Source organism: Hyperolius riggenbachi, chromosome 2 (genome assembly GCF_040937935.1).
Source record: "Hyperolius riggenbachi isolate aHypRig1 chromosome 2, aHypRig1.pri, whole genome shotgun sequence".
In the NCBI taxonomy this organism is placed as follows: Eukaryota; Metazoa; Chordata; class Amphibia; order Anura; family Hyperoliidae; genus Hyperolius; species Hyperolius riggenbachi.
In genome coordinates, this window is record NC_090647.1 from 565,212,043 (window position 1) to 565,230,896 (window position 18,854).

Consider the following 18,854-nt stretch of genomic DNA (forward strand, 5'->3'; position numbering starts at 1 on the left):
CAATGTTTGTAGTGTGTATTCTGTGACTGTAGTCTGTAGTGTGGTGTTTGTAGTGTGTATTGTGTGACTGTAGTCTGTAGTGCAGTGTTTGCAGTGTTTGTAGTGTGCATTGTGTGACTGTAGGCTGTGGTGTTTGCTGTGTTTGTAGTGTGTATTGTGTGACTGTACGTTGTAGTGCGATGTTTGCAGGGGAGTCAGTATGTATTGTGTGACTGTAGGCTGTAGTGCGCTGTTTGTGGTGTTTGTAGTGTGTATTGTGTGAGTGTAGGCTGTAGTGTGGTGTTTGTAGTGTGTATTCTGTGACTGTAGTCTGTAGTGTGGTGTTTGTAGTGTGTATTGTGTGACTGTACGCTGTAGTGTGGTGTTTGTAGTGTGTATTCTGTGACTGTAGTCTGTAGTGCGGTGTTTGTAGTGTGTATTGTGTGAATGTACGCTGTAGTGTGGTGTTTGCTATGTTTGTAGTGTGTATTGTGTGACTGTAGTCTGTAGTGCAATAGTGGGTATTTTGTGACTGTAGTCTGTAGTGCAATAGTGTGTATTCTGTGACTGTAGTCTGTAGTGCAATGTTTGTAGTGTGTATTCTGTGACTGTAGTCTGTAGTGTGGTGTTTGTAGTGTGTATTGTGTGACTGTACGCTGTAGTGTGGTGTTTGTAGTGTGTATTCTGTGACTGTAGTCTGTAGTGCGGTGTTTGTAGTGTGTATTGTGTGAATGTACGCTGTAGTGTGGTGTTTGCTATGTTTGTAGTGTGTATTGTGTGACTGTAGTCTGTAGTGCAATAGTGGGTATTTTGTGACTGTAGTCTGTAGTGCAATAGTGTGTATTCTGTGACTGTAGTCTGTAGTGCAATGTTTGTAGTGTGTATTCTGTGACTGTAGTCTGTAGTGTGGTGTTTGTAGTGTGTATTGTGTGACTGTAGTCTGTAGTGCAGTGTTTGCAGTGTTTGTAGTGTGCATTGTGTGACTGTAGGCTGTGGTGTTTGCTGTGTTTGTAGTGTGTATTGTGTGACTGTACGTTGTAGTGCGATGTTTGCAGGGGAGTCAGTATGTATTGTGTGACTGTAGGCTGTAGTGCGCTGTTTGTGGTGTTTGTAGTGTGTATTGTGTGAGTGTAGGCTGTAGTGTGGTGTTTGTAGTGTGTATTCTGTGACTGTAGTCTGTAGTGTGGTGTTTGTAGTGTGTATTGTGTGACTGTACGCTGTAGTGTGGTGTTTGTAGTGTGTATTCTGTGACTGTAGTCTGTAGTGCGGTGTTTGTAGTGTGTATTGTGTGAATGTACGCTGTAGTGTGGTGTTTGCTATGTTTGTAGTGTGTATTGTGTGACTGTAGTCTGTAGTGCAATAGTGGGTATTTTGTGACTGTAGTCTGTAGTGCAATAGTGTGTATTCTGTGACTGTAGTCTGTAGTGCAATGTTTGTAGTGTGTATTGTGTGACTGTAGTCTGTAGTGCAATAGTGTGTATTCTGTGACTGTAGTCTGTAGTGCAATGTTTGTAGTGTGTATTCTGTGACTGTAGTCTGTAGTGCGGGGTTTGTAGTGTGTATTGTGTGACTGTAGTCTGTAGTGTGGTGTTTGCGGTGTTTGTAGTGTGTATTGTGTGACTGTACGCTGTAGTGTGGTGTTTGCGGTGTTTGTAGTGTGTATTGTGTGACAGGCAGCTTAGCAATGTCTGGTCTCTCCTCTCTATCTCACTCTGTGTAACCCTCCTTGGATTTCAACACCAAACATGGCTATACAGCTGGGGTGTCACTTCAAGCTGTCAGCAGGACAGGAGCATTCCAGAGCCCTCTCTCTGCCTGCTGGCCCTGTGCAGCCAGTTGTACACAGGCCCCAGCAGAGACAGACACCGGACTGTTACTATGAGACACCGGCTGGCCAGGCGGGGGGCTCAGATTGTAAGTTGGGTGCAGGATTTAGATTAGTGCGGTTGAAGGAGACTCTGTTGCATTCTGGGATTGCGTAGCCTGAACCGCATGGAGTAACGCAGCCCCCCTGCCAACCTTATTTATCCTTATCTGACTCCGCTACATCAGCCCACAGGACCTGAGGCGCCCCTGGCTATATTACAGGTAAGATTTCTGAATGGGAGGGAATATGGCAGAGACCATGGATAAAGACGCTGCCCTGGAACTAGCATGCAGGACGTCCGTGTAGACGGTTCCACTTCCAGGAGCTGCATGCTTGTCCCTGCTGCGGCCAGAGACAGGAGGACCGCTCTGCCGCTTGCACCAGCTTCTCTCCGTACAAATTCACCAGTAATAATAATCATCATAATCTTACCCACAATGCAGTGCAGCAGCGCGTGTCACCGATCCCTTACTACAGTATGCATACCAGCCCTGCAAAATAGATCAAATGACCAGCGGCCAGTTCCCTGCGCTGGGCCTGCAGCCTGACTGTCCGGGAGAGTCTCATTCACACGACTGACCACATTCTAACTCGAAAATAGGATTTTACTGGCCAGATTTAATCTTACCTCCAATGTCGTGCCTTCATTATTGTTCATCGCCAGGGATGCTCGTAATCTACGCATATGCGTAATTGCCCGCCGTAGTTCGCCAACTACGCATCGTAATGTGAATGCGTAGTTCAAAAAATAACTTTACGAATTTACACGTAGCGAAGTACCGCTATGCGTAGTTACGGCTCCCACGCGTAGTTTACGTGTGTATTGCAAAGTCAACTACGAATGCGGTAAACGCGTCTATTCTGACGCGTACGGATTGTCACTTGCGCATGCCTAGAAGTTTAATTGCCCATGCGTATAAAATTCCGCATTTGGAGGGGTAATGCACGCATGTGAGAGTTCCACGCATGCGCATTTTGTCAGATGAATGCCGACATTTTTCCGCATAAGGGCATATTCCTCCACATAAACTTCGTTTAACACTATGCGTAATTTCGTATTTTAATGCGTAGTTACTATTTGCCCCATAGTTCAAATTTGATGTCGTAGTTTAGCTACGCGTAATTGTGGAAAACTATGCGTAATTCCAGCGCAGCGTAGAATGATGAGGTTAAATTCACACAGAAAGTGCTATAGAAAGTAACCTGACTGTATGGAGGCATTGTTGTGGTTTTGTGTGTTTGTTGGCAGTGTTATGTATTTGTATGTTATCGAGTCTGATTGCCCCTTTAATTAATTTGTGATTATAAAAGTGGTGATTTGGATAAGGCAAAAATGTTGATCTTTTTTCAGATATAAACAGGCCCCTCTAGAATCTGAGCAGTTTTCTGTGATCTTATAATTGCATATCACCTTCTTCCTGTGACCTTTCTTGTGGTAAATTGTGGCCTGACGTCTGGTGCAGTTTCAGCTTTGTGTGTCACATCAGGGCAGTTTTCAGGCATAGGGAACCTAGGCAATTCTCCACAGCACCACCCGGTGGAGGGAGAGCCAAAGAACCATTCAATTACCTTTTCTTCACGGAAGACATCTTAGCCTGTATGCAATTAACGTTTTCTCCTGGGTTATCTCCTAGGAGATACTTTTCACATTCTCTTTAAAATGACTTTTAAAGGGACACTGAAGCGAAAAAAATTTTTTTATGATATAATGAATTGGTTGTGTAGTACGGATAATTACTAGAACATTAGTAGCAAAGAAAATATTCTCATATTTTTATTTTCAGTCATATAGTGTTTTTATACATTGCATCATTCTCAAAAATTTGCAGTTTACACACGACTCAGCATTCTAAATGTTTTTACAGAGCAGGCTAGTGAACTATTGACCTGTCCTCTGGAGAGAAAAAGAAAATACAGTGACAGACAGTTGAGATAACAAGCTTCAGAAGATAGAGCTCTCTGTGACTTTTAAAGTCATGGAGCTCAACGATTTTTTTGGATAGATAACAACTGGAGTTTCTTAACTCTTTCTGTACTGGAAACAATATTAGACGTATGTCTCTGCTCCTAATGTTTTATTTCTTAGCTGTACAACACACACAATCATTATATCATATTTTTTATTTTTCGCTTCAGTGTCTCTTTAAGCATTTTACATGAATATTCTCAAGGTGCGTACACACATGCGACTATAGTCGTTTGAAACGATCGTTCCCCGATCCTTTCAAACGACGATCATTTGAAAAAAAGAAGCCAACGACCATTATGTCTAACGACGGACGAGCTAGATCGTTCAAAACGAACGATCTAGCTTGGCGGATTTTTCCCAACGACGATCGTTTGCAAAAGTAGTACATCGATGGAAACGGTCGTTTGTACTAGGCGTGACATGCGCATTTCGCTATTTCTCCATGGAACTTCTCATTTTTATGCGCAGGCGCAATAGTTACTTTTACCTGATGTAACGTTCCTTCTAACGATCAGATCGTTACACACCTTTTAAAACTAACTTTACTTAGGTCATTCTTTCATCAATTAAAAGTTCGTTCGTCGTTGACAACGAACGATCGTTGTCGCATGTGTGTACGTAGCTTCAGTTTCATACAGCCAGTCTTTCCTGCTAAGATGTGTGGCCGACTGTTCTACTAAGACACTCTAATATCAAACTGATTAGATACATAATTGTACATGAAATGGATATATATTCTAAAGTATATAACAATATAAAGATTCAAAGGTTCAAAGCCTTTCAGTCAAGAGCGTATATTACGATTATTTTTTAAATTATAAGCTTGTAAATAGTGATGGACGCAAATTGAAAAAATGCACCTTTATTTCCAAATAAAATATTGGCGCCATACATTGTGATAGGGACATAATTTAAATGGTGTAATAACCGGGACAAATGGGCAAATGAAATCGATGGGTTTTAATTATAGTAGCATATATTATTTTAAAGCTATAATGGCCGAAACCAGAGAAATAATGAGTTTTTTTCCATTTTTTTCTTAATATTCCCATTAAAATGCATTTAGAAAAAAAATTCTTATCAAAATGTACCACCCAAAGAAAGCCTAATTGTTGGCGGAAAAAACAAGATATAGATCAATTCATTGTGATAAATAGTGATAAAGTTATTGGCGAATGAATGGGAGGTGAAAGTTGCTCTGATGCATATGGTGAAACAACACTGAAGGCTGAAGTGGTTAAAGTACTTTTTTAATTACTAAGTGAAGAGGTTTTTTTTTTTGTTTTTTTTTTTAAGAAAAGATGAACAATAATATACTGTGAGAAAGGTTTATTGAATAGGGAGGGCCCTTGTATGAAAGAGACGGGCAGAGACATAATATAGTTTTATGCAACAATGACCTTTTCATCCTTCCCATTTCCCAGCATGCTCCAGTCACCTCTCTGTTGTTTTGCTCCGCAGGCGTAGGAGGCGGAGCGAGCAGAAGGATGGAGGTGAACCGGACGCTGAGCGAGCAGCTTTTCTCCGCCCCGGAATGTGTGGGGTGGAAGATCTACATGGAGAGGGCGCAGTACCACCTGGCCTGCATCATCTTCCTGCTGGCGATCATGGGCGGCAGCGGAGTCAAGGGCTGCATCTTCATCTTCTTTTTGCTGGGCGCAGCCTTCCTGTGCATGGCGCTGTGGGGCGCCCTCTTCGCCTGCGGGGTGGACATTGTGGTCTGGAACAGTATACTACTGGCGCTCTGCCTGGTGCAGATTGGACATCTGTTGTTCCGCCTCCGGAAGGAATCGTATGGGGACGATTACGATGCTCTGTACAAAACGCTGTACCGCCCCATGCAGGTCCCGCTGAACGTCTTCAAGGAGATCGCCCACTGCAGCGGCATGGAGGTCCACTCCCTGAGCTGCGAGCAAAGCTACGCCCTGGAGGGAAAGACGCCCATCGACCGCCTGTCCCTCCTCATCTCCGGGAGGTAAGTGATGGTAGCGTATGACGAGGGTTCCTGGAAGACCATGGGCCCAGTGGTGCAGAATCGGAAGATTCGGGAAAGCAAAATGCTAAGGATGTGTATTGCATATTCACACATCCTTGCAGAGCAGGCGGGAAATTAACCGTCCCCGCCCGGTTTTCCAGGTCTGTAACAGGAACTGGTCGGTCGATATAGAGGCACTCATGTTTGCTACGTAGCCATAGCAGTTAAAGCACCTGTTTTTTCACTCACCTGAGGAAGCAGGAAATCACCCACAAAATGTGTTGTCAAAATAATGTGCTCAAATTTTTTTCAACACACCGGTCCAAATTCTTCAAGAGAGGTGAGATGACCTCTCTATTTATAAGTCTAAGGCCCAGCGTACACCAAAAACATTTGGTTGATTTCAGAGCGATTCTAGGCATGTTTGAAGAGGTTTTCTGAACATGCCTGCGTTTTTTATAGCGTTTTTGTGTAGCAGATTACATATATTGTTACAGTAAAGCTGCTACTGAACAGCTACTGTAACAAAAACGCCTGGAAAACCGCTCTGATCTAGCGTTTTTCAGAGCAGTTTGAGCTTTTTCTGTACTTTACATTGAGGCAGAAACACTTCTGCAAACCGCAAAAATGCTGCAGGACCCACGCAGGGCCGGCCCTAGACTTTTTGCCGCCTGAGGCAGATTTAGAAAAAAATTGATGAATCAGGCCGCCGATGCCCGATAGTAAGAGGCACGGGCGAGGAGGACTCATCTTTTCCGCGTTCCAGGGTGCGCTCCACTGGCGTCACTTCCTGCATCGCCGCCCACTGTATTGTAAGTGGACGGTGATGCAGGAAGTGACGTCAGTGGAGCGCACGCTGGAACGCGGAAAAAGTTGAGTCCTCCCCGTCCGTGCCTCTTACTATCGGGCATCTGCTGCTTCCTATTTACAGCTGGAGGGGAGCGCAGATCGGGGGACCCAGGCGAGGGAGGGGGGGTCCGACCCCCCTCCCCACCACTAGGCCCAATACCCCAGTCCTGCCCGCTACCCCTCCGGCTCGGCGGCCGCCCCCTGCCCCCCCCGCACCTACGGATGGGCGGGTGCTGCCCCTAGAAGTTTGCCGCCTGAGTCAAAAGTTTCACCCCGCCTCATGAGCGGGCCGGCCCTGGACCCACGTTTGCAAACCACCGCAAACGTGGGTCCTGCAGCATTTTTGCGGTCTGCAGAAGCGTTTCTGCCTCAATGTAAAGTAAAAACCTGTAAAGTGTGCACCATCCCATTGAGATACATTAGCCTAGCGTTTTCAGAAGCGGCAGCGTTTTTGAAAGCGCTACCAAAACCGCTTGGTGTACACTAGGCCTAACAGCTTATTAGCCTATTTTTTATGCACTGGGTGCCTCCACCCCCGTTTAGGTAAGTGACAAGGTCTCAGCCATCTTTTCTTTAGTGTAAAGCATAGATTTGCTCAAAACTGTTATTGCAGAAATGCCTGGAAGTCGGTGGGCTGAATTGGCCAGCTGGAAGTATACCTCATAGCTGTACAGTCAGAAAAGCAGCAGTCTGCTAATAGGAATCAGTGCTGCGGTCACACGTGTCATCCAGCCACGATCTCGGCTATTTGCATAACATGCTATAGATTGCATAAAGTCTGGTAAACATTGAAATAAACCTAAAGTGACAGTAAGGGCTGGTTCACACTGGGCGATTTTTCAGCGCTTTGCTGATCGCCGGTGATCAGCAAAGCGATGCTACTAATGTATCCCTATGGATATAGTCACACAGCAGTGTTTGCGATTTCGATCAATCGCAAACGCGTTTAGGGGGCAATTGCGCTGTGATTCTTGTTCTATTCAACGGAAATCACAAGCGCAAATCGCGATGAAATGCGAAATTTTGCCCGCAAATCGCGATCGTGGAGCCAAACGCGATTGCAGACAAGTGGCGCTCCAAGCACCGAGTGTGAAGCGGCCCTAAGGTGGTCAGTTTATCTGGGGCTTCTTTCAGCCCCCTTTAGTCTCCCGTTGTCTTTCCGCTCTGGTCCATTCAGTAGCCGTCCCCTCTGAAAGCTGTATGTGCGGCCCCCACGTCTCCTGGACCCCGCTCCATAGCCAGGAGCGCTCTGCACTTGTGGGAATAGTAAATATTACAGCTGGCGTTGGGAGCGTGATTGAGGAGGCATGCTGACAGGGCCACGAATGCATGGTGGCCCGCAGCTGGATCAGTTGGTCAGCCCAAAGGGGCTGCTGAATGGAAAAGAGCAGAACGACTGCGACAGGACCTGAAGAACTACAGCGGGCTGGAAGACGCACTCACCTCAGGAGGGGGAAGCCTCTGGGTCCTAAAGAGGCATCCCTCGTGCTCCTCCGTAGAGGGGATCCAGCGCTGGCAGCCCCCATAAATCTCTGGCAGAACTAGCCAAGTCCGATCGTGTCCCCTCTACCGTGCAGGCATGACCTGTCTGTGACACCTGTGCAGTAGAGGAGACGCGATTGGGCGAGCGGAGAGCTGCTACTGCACATGTGCGCACACCGACAGCCACTGACGAGATCTTCAGGGGGTCCCGGCAATGGATCCCCTCTACTGAGAAGGATGAGGAAGCATCTTCAGGATCCGGAGTATTCCCCTTCCGAAGGTAAGTACCCCAAAGGGCACTTTTTCGCACTACAGGTACACTTTGAGGGTTGCCATACACTCATCGATTTCCTTGCCGTGTACTAATCCGTGGTTTGTGTTCCGCAGGGTGAAGGTGAGCCTGGATGGGCAGTTCCTGCACTACATCTTCCCCTACCAGTTCCTGGACTCCCCTGAGTGGGAATCTCTGCGGCCCACCGAGGAGGGGACCTTCCAGGTGAGTCACCGCTGCCGTTCTGGTGGCAGGGAAACAAGGGCGGGGCTAATGTGGAGGCTGCCAGTGCTGTCCGGGGTGGGGAAACAAGGACAGGGCTAATGTGGAGGCTGCCAGTGCTGTCCGGGGCGGGGAAACAAGGGTGGGGCTAATGTGGAGGCTGCCAGTGCTGTCCTGGGCGGGGAAACAAGGGTGGGGCTAATGTGGAGGCTGCCAGTGCTGTCCGGGGCGGGGAAACAAGGATGGAGCTAATGTGGAGGCTGCCAGTGCTGTCTGGGGGTGGGAAAACAAGGGCGGGGCTAATGTGGAGGCTGCCAGTGCTGTCCGGGGCGGGGAAACAAGGGTGGGGCTAATGTGGAAATGGCCAGTGTTGAGGACCTACCTACAATGCCAGTTCTTCGGCTGTCATGCCCATCCTCTGGCTAGAGAACAAAGCACAAGTAGCATTAAATCTGCATCATCACAGAAGTATTAGCATCTCATTAACCAAGCTTAGTGAAATGGCCTGAAAGCACTGAAGCCAGAGGATCGGCCTGACATGCAGGCAGCAAGCACACTGAGGTCAGCCATGGCCACTTCCATGCTTCCCTCACAAATGCTTTACTGTAAAGAGGACCTGTAGTAAAAATAACATAATGAGTAAGATCGCTTATTTTTTTTCTTCAATTTTTATTTATAGATTATTTAGTCAGTGCTTGCCCATTGTAAAATCTTTCCTCTTCCTTATTTACATCCTGACATTTATCACATGGTGACATTTTTACTGCTGGCAGGTGATTTCTGAATGTTTGTTTACTGAGAGTTCTGAAGCCAGTAGAAATAATACCTGTTCTCCGAGAATGCTCTGGTAGAAGAATTCTGTATAGCTAATAAGCCTAGGCTAAAAATCACAGAGAGGGTGGGGCTACATACCAGTATACAGCAGTATATAGCTACAAAATGTGTTTCTGATTCTGAAATCAGGATAATTACCATAAGAGTGGCTATCCTGAATAATTGAATGTGGTCATACACTCATCAATTTTTTTCCCATCCATATCCTGCCAATTCAACCAATCTGAATGAATCTGCTAAAATTCGATGCTGCAGCTAGCTTTATCAATGGATCCATTCGAAATCAATTGAATCAGTCGATCGCGCTGGATAGAAGATTTCGATTGGCGGCGGGTTTTGAGTGGCAGCAGATCAACGGCCCATAGCGGCCAGTGTGTGGAAGTCAAAGAACCGTCTTAGATCAGATTTGATCTGAAAGGCTCTATCTGATGGTGAAATCTGATGGATATCTATAAGTGTATGGCCACCTTAACTACATTCTACCAAATGTCACTACAGTGCCTCTTTAAAGAGACTCTGTAATAAAAATAGTCCCCTGGGGGGTACTTACCTCGGGAGAGGGAAGCCTCAGGGTCCCAATGAAGCTCCCCCTCCCCTGTAGCTGCAGGCAATCCAGCGCTAGCTCCCCCGAAGTGTCCCGCAATCCGTGCTTGACAAGCCTGACAAGCGCTGATATATTTACCTTCCCTGCCTCCAGCCGGTGGCGCTGTTGCAGCTCTCAGCACGGAAATAGGCGATCTCTGTCAGGTCCGCTCTACTATGCAGGCACAGGAGACTTGCAGGAGACTTGCGCCTGCGCAGAAGAGCGGCCCGACAGCGATCGGCTATTTCCGCCTATCTCTGAGCGGAGAGCCGATACTGCGCCTGCGCTGGAGCCGGAAAGGTAAATATTTACATCCCCGCTGTTCGGAGGGGCACAGCGAGACCGCCGTGGGACACAGGAGGACGGGGGAAGCCTCGATCAGATCCGGAGGCTTCCCCCACCCGAGGTGAGTACCCCCCAGGGGAAACTTTTTTTAGTTACAGGTTTTCTTTAATGTCATTATAGAGGTATGATTATTATTGTCCTTCTCTTTCTTGTACCATAGAGGCCATGATTGTAAGAAGCGATCTGATTGATCAGATTCTGACTTTGTATATCTCCCATTTACTTTAACCATGGTTTAGTCAGAGACTATATACAGAGTTCTCCTTTAAGATACATTCTAGGGAGAAACAGTTCTGAGTTTTAGCAGTACATCCTACTTGGTAGAAAAGGTCAAATGGCTTTATCTGCTCACATGTAGAAACCGCCCAGCTCTGGGGCTAGCAAAATATAAACATTGCCCTCCGCTCCCCATGCATAATTACAATCAGGAGCAGCTCACCTCATTCATCAGCTCCAGCGGTGACTACAGACCTCTCTGCTTCCTCACGGCTCCCCTAGTTCTGGCTTCTGCTGATGACACAATCAGTAGAAGCCGGCACTAGGGGAGCAGTGAGAGAGGAGAGGTCTGTTACCAAACATAGCTGGAGTTTGGTAACATAGAGGTTGTGGTTGGAGTTCTCCTTTAGGATGCATGTAAATGATGGATTATTCTGCAGTTTTCTCTCACGGATACATTAATTCAGCTGTTTCTCTTATTTACACGCTTTTCCCGCCTCTCTCGGCACTCTCTGTAAGTAAGATAAATCAGCAATGTCCATTTTTCAGAAATCACAAGCATTGTGCACGTCAGTCGCCATCTCAGTACCGGCTGTCACCTCCGGGGGTCGTCCTCCTTCACCTCCGGCCTCTTTATTCTCATGTTATGTTTTAACCCTGCACATTTTCCTTACCGTTTTATCACATCCACCTCCTGTACTGCCTCCTGTAGACTATGAGATTATGCTGTCAATTGACTGCTCAGTCTTCAGGCTCGGGTGGGATCGCGGACGGCGTTGAGTGAAATCTATGCCATGTCAGAGGCTCACAGCCATGGGCATGACATAGATTTCAACCACATCGGTCCAGGGAGAGTTAAAGAAGATTGTACAATCAAGACTGTATGGTCAGCTCAAGAATGGTGACATAACGCTTCTCCTCCCTGTCCCAGTTTGAGAGCTGCTGTCCAGAGGGGCCAAAGTGAATGACAGACCTTATGTTACGGTTACATAAAAGTACACTGGAGGGGGCGTGGCTTGATTAGCAGCTATAAAGGGCTGGTGCACACCAAGAGCGCTTTTGAGCACATTTAAAAACAACAGCGCTTTGTAAAGTGCTTGGCTAATGTATTTGGATGGGATGGAGCTCACCAGAGCGATGTGATTTCTCCCAAATGCAAACGCGGGTCCTGCAGCATTTCTGCTGATTTCTGAGGCGACTCAGCCTCAATGTCAAGTATAGGAAAGTGGAAAATCGCTCTGAAAAGCGCTAGATCAGAGCGGTTGTTTTCCAAGCGTTTTTGCTACAGAAGCTGTTCAGTTACAGCTCTGCTGTAACAAAAAATAAAAAACGCTACACCAAAACGCTCCAAAAATCGCTAGGTATGGTTAGAAAATCGCTAGGCACATGCCTAGAATGGCCTAGAAAAATCACTTCAAAAAGCACTGAGCATTTGCAATTACACTAGCACATTTTGGTGTGCACTGGCCCTAAGCCCCCTGCTGCATTTTAAAAAACGCATAGAAACGCATGCATTTTTTCAGCGTTTTTGAAATGCTTTTTTAAAGCATTTTAATGCATTTTGACGCGTTTTTAAAGCGTTAAAACACAACTAAACGCATTTTAAAATGCTTACAAAACGTATGCGTTTCTGTGCGTTTTTAAAAACGCAGCAGTGGGCTCAGGCTCTGAATGTGGCCATACATTTATAGATTTTCACCTGATGTGGCAAAAAGATAGATCCCTTTGTGATCTGAATCATCCACACATTACACATACATTTCCGATAGATACGCATTGAGGAAAGTACGGTAAGCATACGGCGCTGCGTAATAAGCTGGCGCTTCATAGATAACGTAAATAATAATAAACAACCACAACCTGTTCTTGTGATACCAAATCACTAGTTATAATCTTAATCAGCTGATCAGCCATTACGCTAAATTTCACCAAAATTTTCGCAATTACCCCTATACTTAATTATGATTTGTAAATTTAACTGATTTCAGAAAAATTACAATTTAAAAACCATAATTCCTTTGCATTTTTAAAAGCGATTTTCTCAAAAAGTACACAGTCTTTTTGATAAATGCTTTTTAGACTTATTCCCACTATTCTGCATAACACACATAGCCATTGTGGAGATAATAACATTTATGGGGGCTCTGCTAGTAACCGCTAAAGTTGGCACAAAGCTACGCACAAAAAATAAGCGAAAATGCTAAAATACAGACAAAATGACTCTTTGCCCCAACATTTTGCATTGTAATTGCGAATTTCAATGTGAAATTATGACTATGAAAAATGTGTGCTCCTCGCTACAATTCACTTCTTCAGGAGAGATGAAACAAGCAGCAGAGCGCCCCCTGTGTAATTATCCATACTGTGATGAAAGGTTGTTGCTGCTTGCCTGAAGGAGAGGTTTGACACCGCAAATGCTTTGTGTATTTATAAATGTAAAGATTAGCAAAAGATCTTCCAGTTCCAGGGTGTCCATAAACTGCCAATACTAAACCAGATTAGCTTTCTTTTCAATTCCATGCCCCAAATCATTTTTCATTGACTTGCGTTAAATGCCATATTGTTGTCGTATTTTCTTGAAATTCATCATGAAATCACTGTATGTTTGCTACAAGCTCCATCATGTCCGTCGCATAGATGCTGAAACGTTCTGTACATTACCGTATACTGTCAGTCAGCACACTCTGTACATTATACTCTGTACATAGTATATGGCTGTCAGTCAGCACACTCTGTACATTATATATGGATCTGTACATTATACTCTGTATATTATCTATGGCAGTCAGTCAGCACACTCTGTACATTATATATAGATCTGTACATTATACTCTGTACATTATATATGGCTGTCAGTAAGCACACATTCTTTACATTATATATGGCTCTGTACATTATACTCTGTACATTATATATGGCAGTCAGTCAGCACACTCTGTACAATATATATGGCTCTGTACATTATACTCTGTACATTATATATGGCAGTCAGTCAGCACACTCTGTACATTATGTATGGCTCTGTACATTATACTCTGTACATTATATATGGCTCTGTACATTATACTCTGAACATTATATATGGCTGTCAGTCAGCATACTATGTACATTATATATGACTCTGTACATTATACTCTGTACATTATATATGGCAGTCAGTCAGCACACTCTGTACAATATATATGGCTCTGTACATTATACTCTGTACATTATATATGGCAGTCAGTCAGCACACTCTGTACATTATGTATGGCTCTGTACATTATACTCTGTACATTATATATGGCTCTGTACATTATACTCTGAACATTATATATGGCTGTCAGTCAGCATACTATGTACATTATATATGGCTCTGTACATTATACTCTGTACATTATATATGGCAGTCAGTCAGCACACTCTGTACAATATATATGGCTCTGTACATTATACTCTGTACATTATATATGGCAGTCAGTCAGCACACTCTGTACATTATGTATGGCTCTGTACATTATACTCTGAACATTATATATGGCTGTCAGTCAGCATACTATGTACATTATATATGGCTCTGTACATTATACTCTGTACATTATATATGGCAGTCAGTCAGCACACTCTGTACAATATATATGGCTCTGTACATTATACTCTGTACATTATATATGGCAGTCAGTCAGCACACTCTGTACATTATGTATGGCTCTGTACATTATACTCTGTACATTATATATGGCTCTGTACATTATACTCTGAACATTATATATGGCTGTCAGTCAGCATACTATGTACATTATATATGACTCTGTACATTATACTCTGTACATTATATATGGCAGTCAGTCAGCACACTCTGTACAATATATATGGCTCTGTACATTATACTCTGTACATTATATATGGCAGTCAGTCAGCACACTCTGTACATTATGTATGGCTCTGTACATTATACTCTGTACATTATATATGGCTCTGTACATTATACTCTGAACATTATATATGGCTGTCAGTCAGCATACTATGTACATTATATATGGCTCTGTACATTATACTCTGTACATTATATATGGCAGTCAGTCAGCACACTCTGTACAATATATATGGCTCTGTACATTATACTCTGTACATTATATATGGCAGTCAGTCAGCACACTCTGTACATTATGTATGGCTCTGTACATTATACTCTGAACATTATATATGGCTGTCAGTCAGCATACTATGTACATTATATATGGCTCTGTACATTATACTCTGTACATTATATATGGCAGTCAGTCAGCACACTCTGTACAATATATATGGCTATGTACATTATACTCTGTACATTATATATGGCAGTCAGTCAGCACACTCTGTACATTATGTATGGCTCTGTACATTATACTCTGTACATTATATATGGCTGTCAGTCAGCACACTCTGTACAATATATACGGCTCTGTACATTATACTCTGTACATTATATATGGCAGTCAGTCAGTCAGCACACTCTGTACATTATGTATGGCTCTGTACATTATACTCTGTACATTATATATGGCTGTCAGTCAGCACACTCTGTACAATATATACGGCTCTGTACATTATACTTTGTACATTATATATGACAGTCAGTCAGCACATGGCGTAATGTGTTATTTGTCCCCCCCCCCTCAGGTGACGCTGACAGCGGAGATGGACAGTACATACGTCAGCTGGCCCCGGAAGAAGCTGTACCTGCTCCTGGCTCGAGAGAAGTACATCGCTCGGCTCTTCTCCGCCCTCCTCGGCTTCGACATCTCACAGAAGCTCTACGCTCTGAACGACAAGCTCTTTGCCAAGTTCGGCCTCCGCTTTGACATCCGGCTGCCCAGCCTCTATCACGTGCTGGGGCCGTCCCCCGAGTTTGCAGGTGACATAGCACCCGAATCCCTGCTCTCCCGCCTATCGCAGGATGCCTCGCCCCTGAGCAAGGCCCCGCCCCCGAGCAGCCGAGGCCCCTGGCCGGAGAGTGGCAACCCGGGTGAGGACTCGAGCAGCCTCATTCTAGAGGATTTTGCAGAGCTGCCCGGTTCCTTTATGGATTATGGGAGCGAGGGGGAGTATTTGAAGTAAGAGGGGGCCGGGCAGCTGGTGAGGGAGCTCCCTGTAAGTACCGCCATGCCTGCACCTATGTGTGTCTGTTATGCTTGCTGGCATCAGTCCCCCCTAACACCCCCTCTTTGTGCTGCATTCAGGGTATCGGATAGGTGTATGTAGTTATGGAAGACACCATAATAAGAAATCTATGACCTCAGTGGCGTCCTCAGTGGGGTGCGGAGGGGTGCGAGCCGCACCGGGTGTCACCATGGAAGGGGTGACACCTGGGCAGTATTGATCGAGGTATGTGGGGATGCAGGGAGGAGGGCTGACATCACTCCTTCCACCCTCTGATGCATCCATACTCCTCGGAGGCTGGCCGCTCTCTGCCCGCCCAATCTTTGCATGACACATGTAATTAGGCAGCATGCAGGAAACAGGAAGTAGAGTGAGCAGCCAGCTGCTGAGGATCATGGATGCATTTGGATCAGGTTATACTCACGTACAAGCCACACCGTGTGCCTTACCCTGTATGGGGACACAGCAGGGGGCCCATGGAAAGGAAGGCAGGAATAATCCTATCCCAACATTTGTATAGCACTTTTCTCCTGTTGGACTCAAAGGGCTTGATTCATTAAGCTGCGCTGCACAGTTTAATGTGAAGGAGCGCTTGCTATCCACGCCTTATATGGCTGCGCTCGCTGCTATGTAAGGAGCATGCCTTCCTTGCTTACATAGCAACGCGCACAACTTTAAATGTGGGCGGTCCTGTGAAGTATCACGACCGCAATTCTTCACTAGCGGCCGCTACTATGTTACTTAACCAGCCTGGCGGTATGGACGAGCTCAGCTCGTCCATTACCGCCGGAGGCTGCCGCTCAGGCCCTGCTGGGCCGATTTACATCAAATAAAAAAGTGCACACGCAGCTGGCACTTTGCCACCCGCCTGTGCTACCTGATCGCCGCCGCGGCGATGCGCCGCATGCATCGGCGAAAGAGGGTCCCCCCAGCCGCCCTAGCCCAGCGCAGCCGGACCAAACAGTTCAGATCGGAGGATTGAAGGCGGCTGACGTCAGGACGTCGGCTGACGTCCATGACGTCACTCCGCTCGTCGCCATGGCGACGAGGAAAGCAAACCAAGAAAGGCCGCTCATTAAAAAAACGTCCGGTCGCCAGCCTGGCGATCTTAATAGAACGCCAGGCTGGTTAACATAGAGTTTTACTGTAACTATGCTAATTAACATAGTAGCGGCCGCTAGTGGAGTACTGCGGTTGTGATACTTCACAGGACCACCCACATTTAAAGTTGCGCGCGTTGCTATGTAAGCAAGGAAGGCATGCTCCTTACATAGCAGCGAGCGCAGCCATGTAAGGCGTGGGTAGCGAGCGCTCCTTCACATTAAGCCCAAAGCGCTCAGGAGCTGCAGCCACTAAGGGCCACCCTGCAGTGTTAGGGAGTCTTGCCCAAGGACTCTTTACTGAATAGGTACTGACCCGAGGCAGGATTCATACCCTGGTCTCCCATGTCAAAGGCAGAGCCCTTCACCAGTACACTATCCAGTTACTATGGAATGATGTCAGTTCCCTTCCCTGAAGGGTACAGCTAGACCACCAGGTAAGCTATGTAGGGAGGGGGTACCCAGAGCAGGATCATCCACCAGGCAACCTAGGCAGGTGCTTGGGGCCTAGTGGGTATCAAGGGGTCCACCTGCCACCTTCTTTGACCTCTGCCCACTTCAGCTTAACAAAAGGACCACAAGGGGGCCCCAAATCTACTGCCTTGCCTAGGGCCCCATTATATCTTAAAGGATACCCAAAGTGACATGTGACATGATGAGATAGACATGTGTATGTACAGTGCCAAGCACACAAATAACTAGGCTGTGTTCCTTTTTTTCTTTCTCTGCCTGAAAGAGTTAAATATCAGGTATGTAAGTGGCTGACTCAGTCCTGACAGACAGGAAATGACTACAGTGTGACCCTCACTGATAAGCAATTCAAACTATAAAACACTTTCCTAGCAGAAAATGGCTTCTGAGAGCAAGAAAGAGATAAAAAAAGGGGAATTTCTTATCAGTGAGGGTCACACTATAGTCACTTCCTGTCTGAGTCAGCCACTGACATACCTGATATTTAACTCTTTCAGGCAGAGAAAGAAAAAAAGGAACACAGCATAGTTATCTGTGTGCTAGGTACTGTACATACACATGTCTGTCTCATCATGTCACATGTCACTTCGGGTATCCTTTTAAAACATTTCTGGGGGTACAACTAGACCACATGGGGATGTACCATTAGCGCACAACCCTTTACACTCCTCAACTCCTTCAAATTTTTTTTGATTTGGGAAGGGATGTGCGTAAATATTCAGCACCAGGTGTAAATACCCTAGGCACGCCACTGTACTAGAAGTCCCAGCATGCCCTGTACCCAGCCTTGGCAGCTCTGAAGATACCGGTTTTCCATCTAACAGCATGTTGTGTATCAGTTGCTGAAATAATGAGGTGTGTTTCTATTACGGCACTCAGTGAATCATCATCACCCATACATGCGTTATTATTGCGTATTTATGTCGCGGGACGCTTTCCTGATTACACAGGAAGATTCACATCTTTCATCGTCCCTTAGCGGCTCACACTAATAGTGTAACTCACGGTACTTGTGTGTCCGGAAATAGCGGTAATACTGCAGTGCGCTTTCTGTGCGCGCCAGCATTACCGCGATTTTGTGAACCAACCCCCAAGTCACGAAATAACTCATGAGATAACAGATAATGGCCTCAATTCACTAAGCTTATCTCCTGTCTTTAATAAAGTTTCTAGAGTTATCACTATGGTGATAAGGCATGTCATATTCAGGAAACATTTTACCTCAGGGAAACCTAAAAGTTAAAGGCAGCCATACACTGGTCGATGTGCCATCAGATCGACCAGCTGACAGATCCCTATCTGATCGAATCTGATCAGAGAGGGATCGTATGGCTGCCTTTACTGCAAACAGATTGTGAATCGATTTCAGCCTGAAACCGATCACAATCTGTTCAGCTGCTCCTGCCGCCTGTCCCCCCCCCCCCCCCCGCGCATACATTACCTGACGCTGGCTCCCGGGCATCTTCTCCACGCTGCACCGCTCTGTTCTTGCTCCATCTCGGCGCTTCCTGTGTCACTCCGTGACCAGGAAGTTCAAATAGAGCGCCCTCTATACTTCCTGGTCACT

The 18,854-nt window shown here is 45.8% G+C and overlaps 1 protein-coding gene across 7 annotated transcripts in view; it reads left to right on the plus strand.

Annotated features, from left to right (window-relative positions):
- POPDC2 (popeye domain containing 2) overlaps window positions 1–18,854 on the plus strand; it is a 48,441-nt gene that overhangs the window by 23,401 nt on the left and 6,186 nt on the right. For 4 of the 7 annotated variants that reach the window (XM_068266292.1, XM_068266295.1, XM_068266294.1 and 1 more), the window contains exons 2-4: window positions 5,277–5,790; window positions 8,509–8,617; window positions 15,237–15,707. In XM_068266292.1, coding sequence (XP_068122393.1) covers window positions 5,303–5,790; window positions 8,509–8,617; window positions 15,237–15,674 — 1,035 coding nt within the window. In that variant the 5' untranslated portion in view covers window positions 5,277–5,302 and the 3' untranslated portion in view covers window positions 15,675–15,707. Of the gene's footprint in view, window positions 1–1,766; window positions 2,068–5,276; window positions 5,791–8,508; window positions 8,618–15,236; window positions 15,708–18,854 lie in introns of those variants that run through there. The other 3 variants (XM_068266291.1, XM_068266290.1, XM_068266296.1) reach the window with 3 other exon arrangements.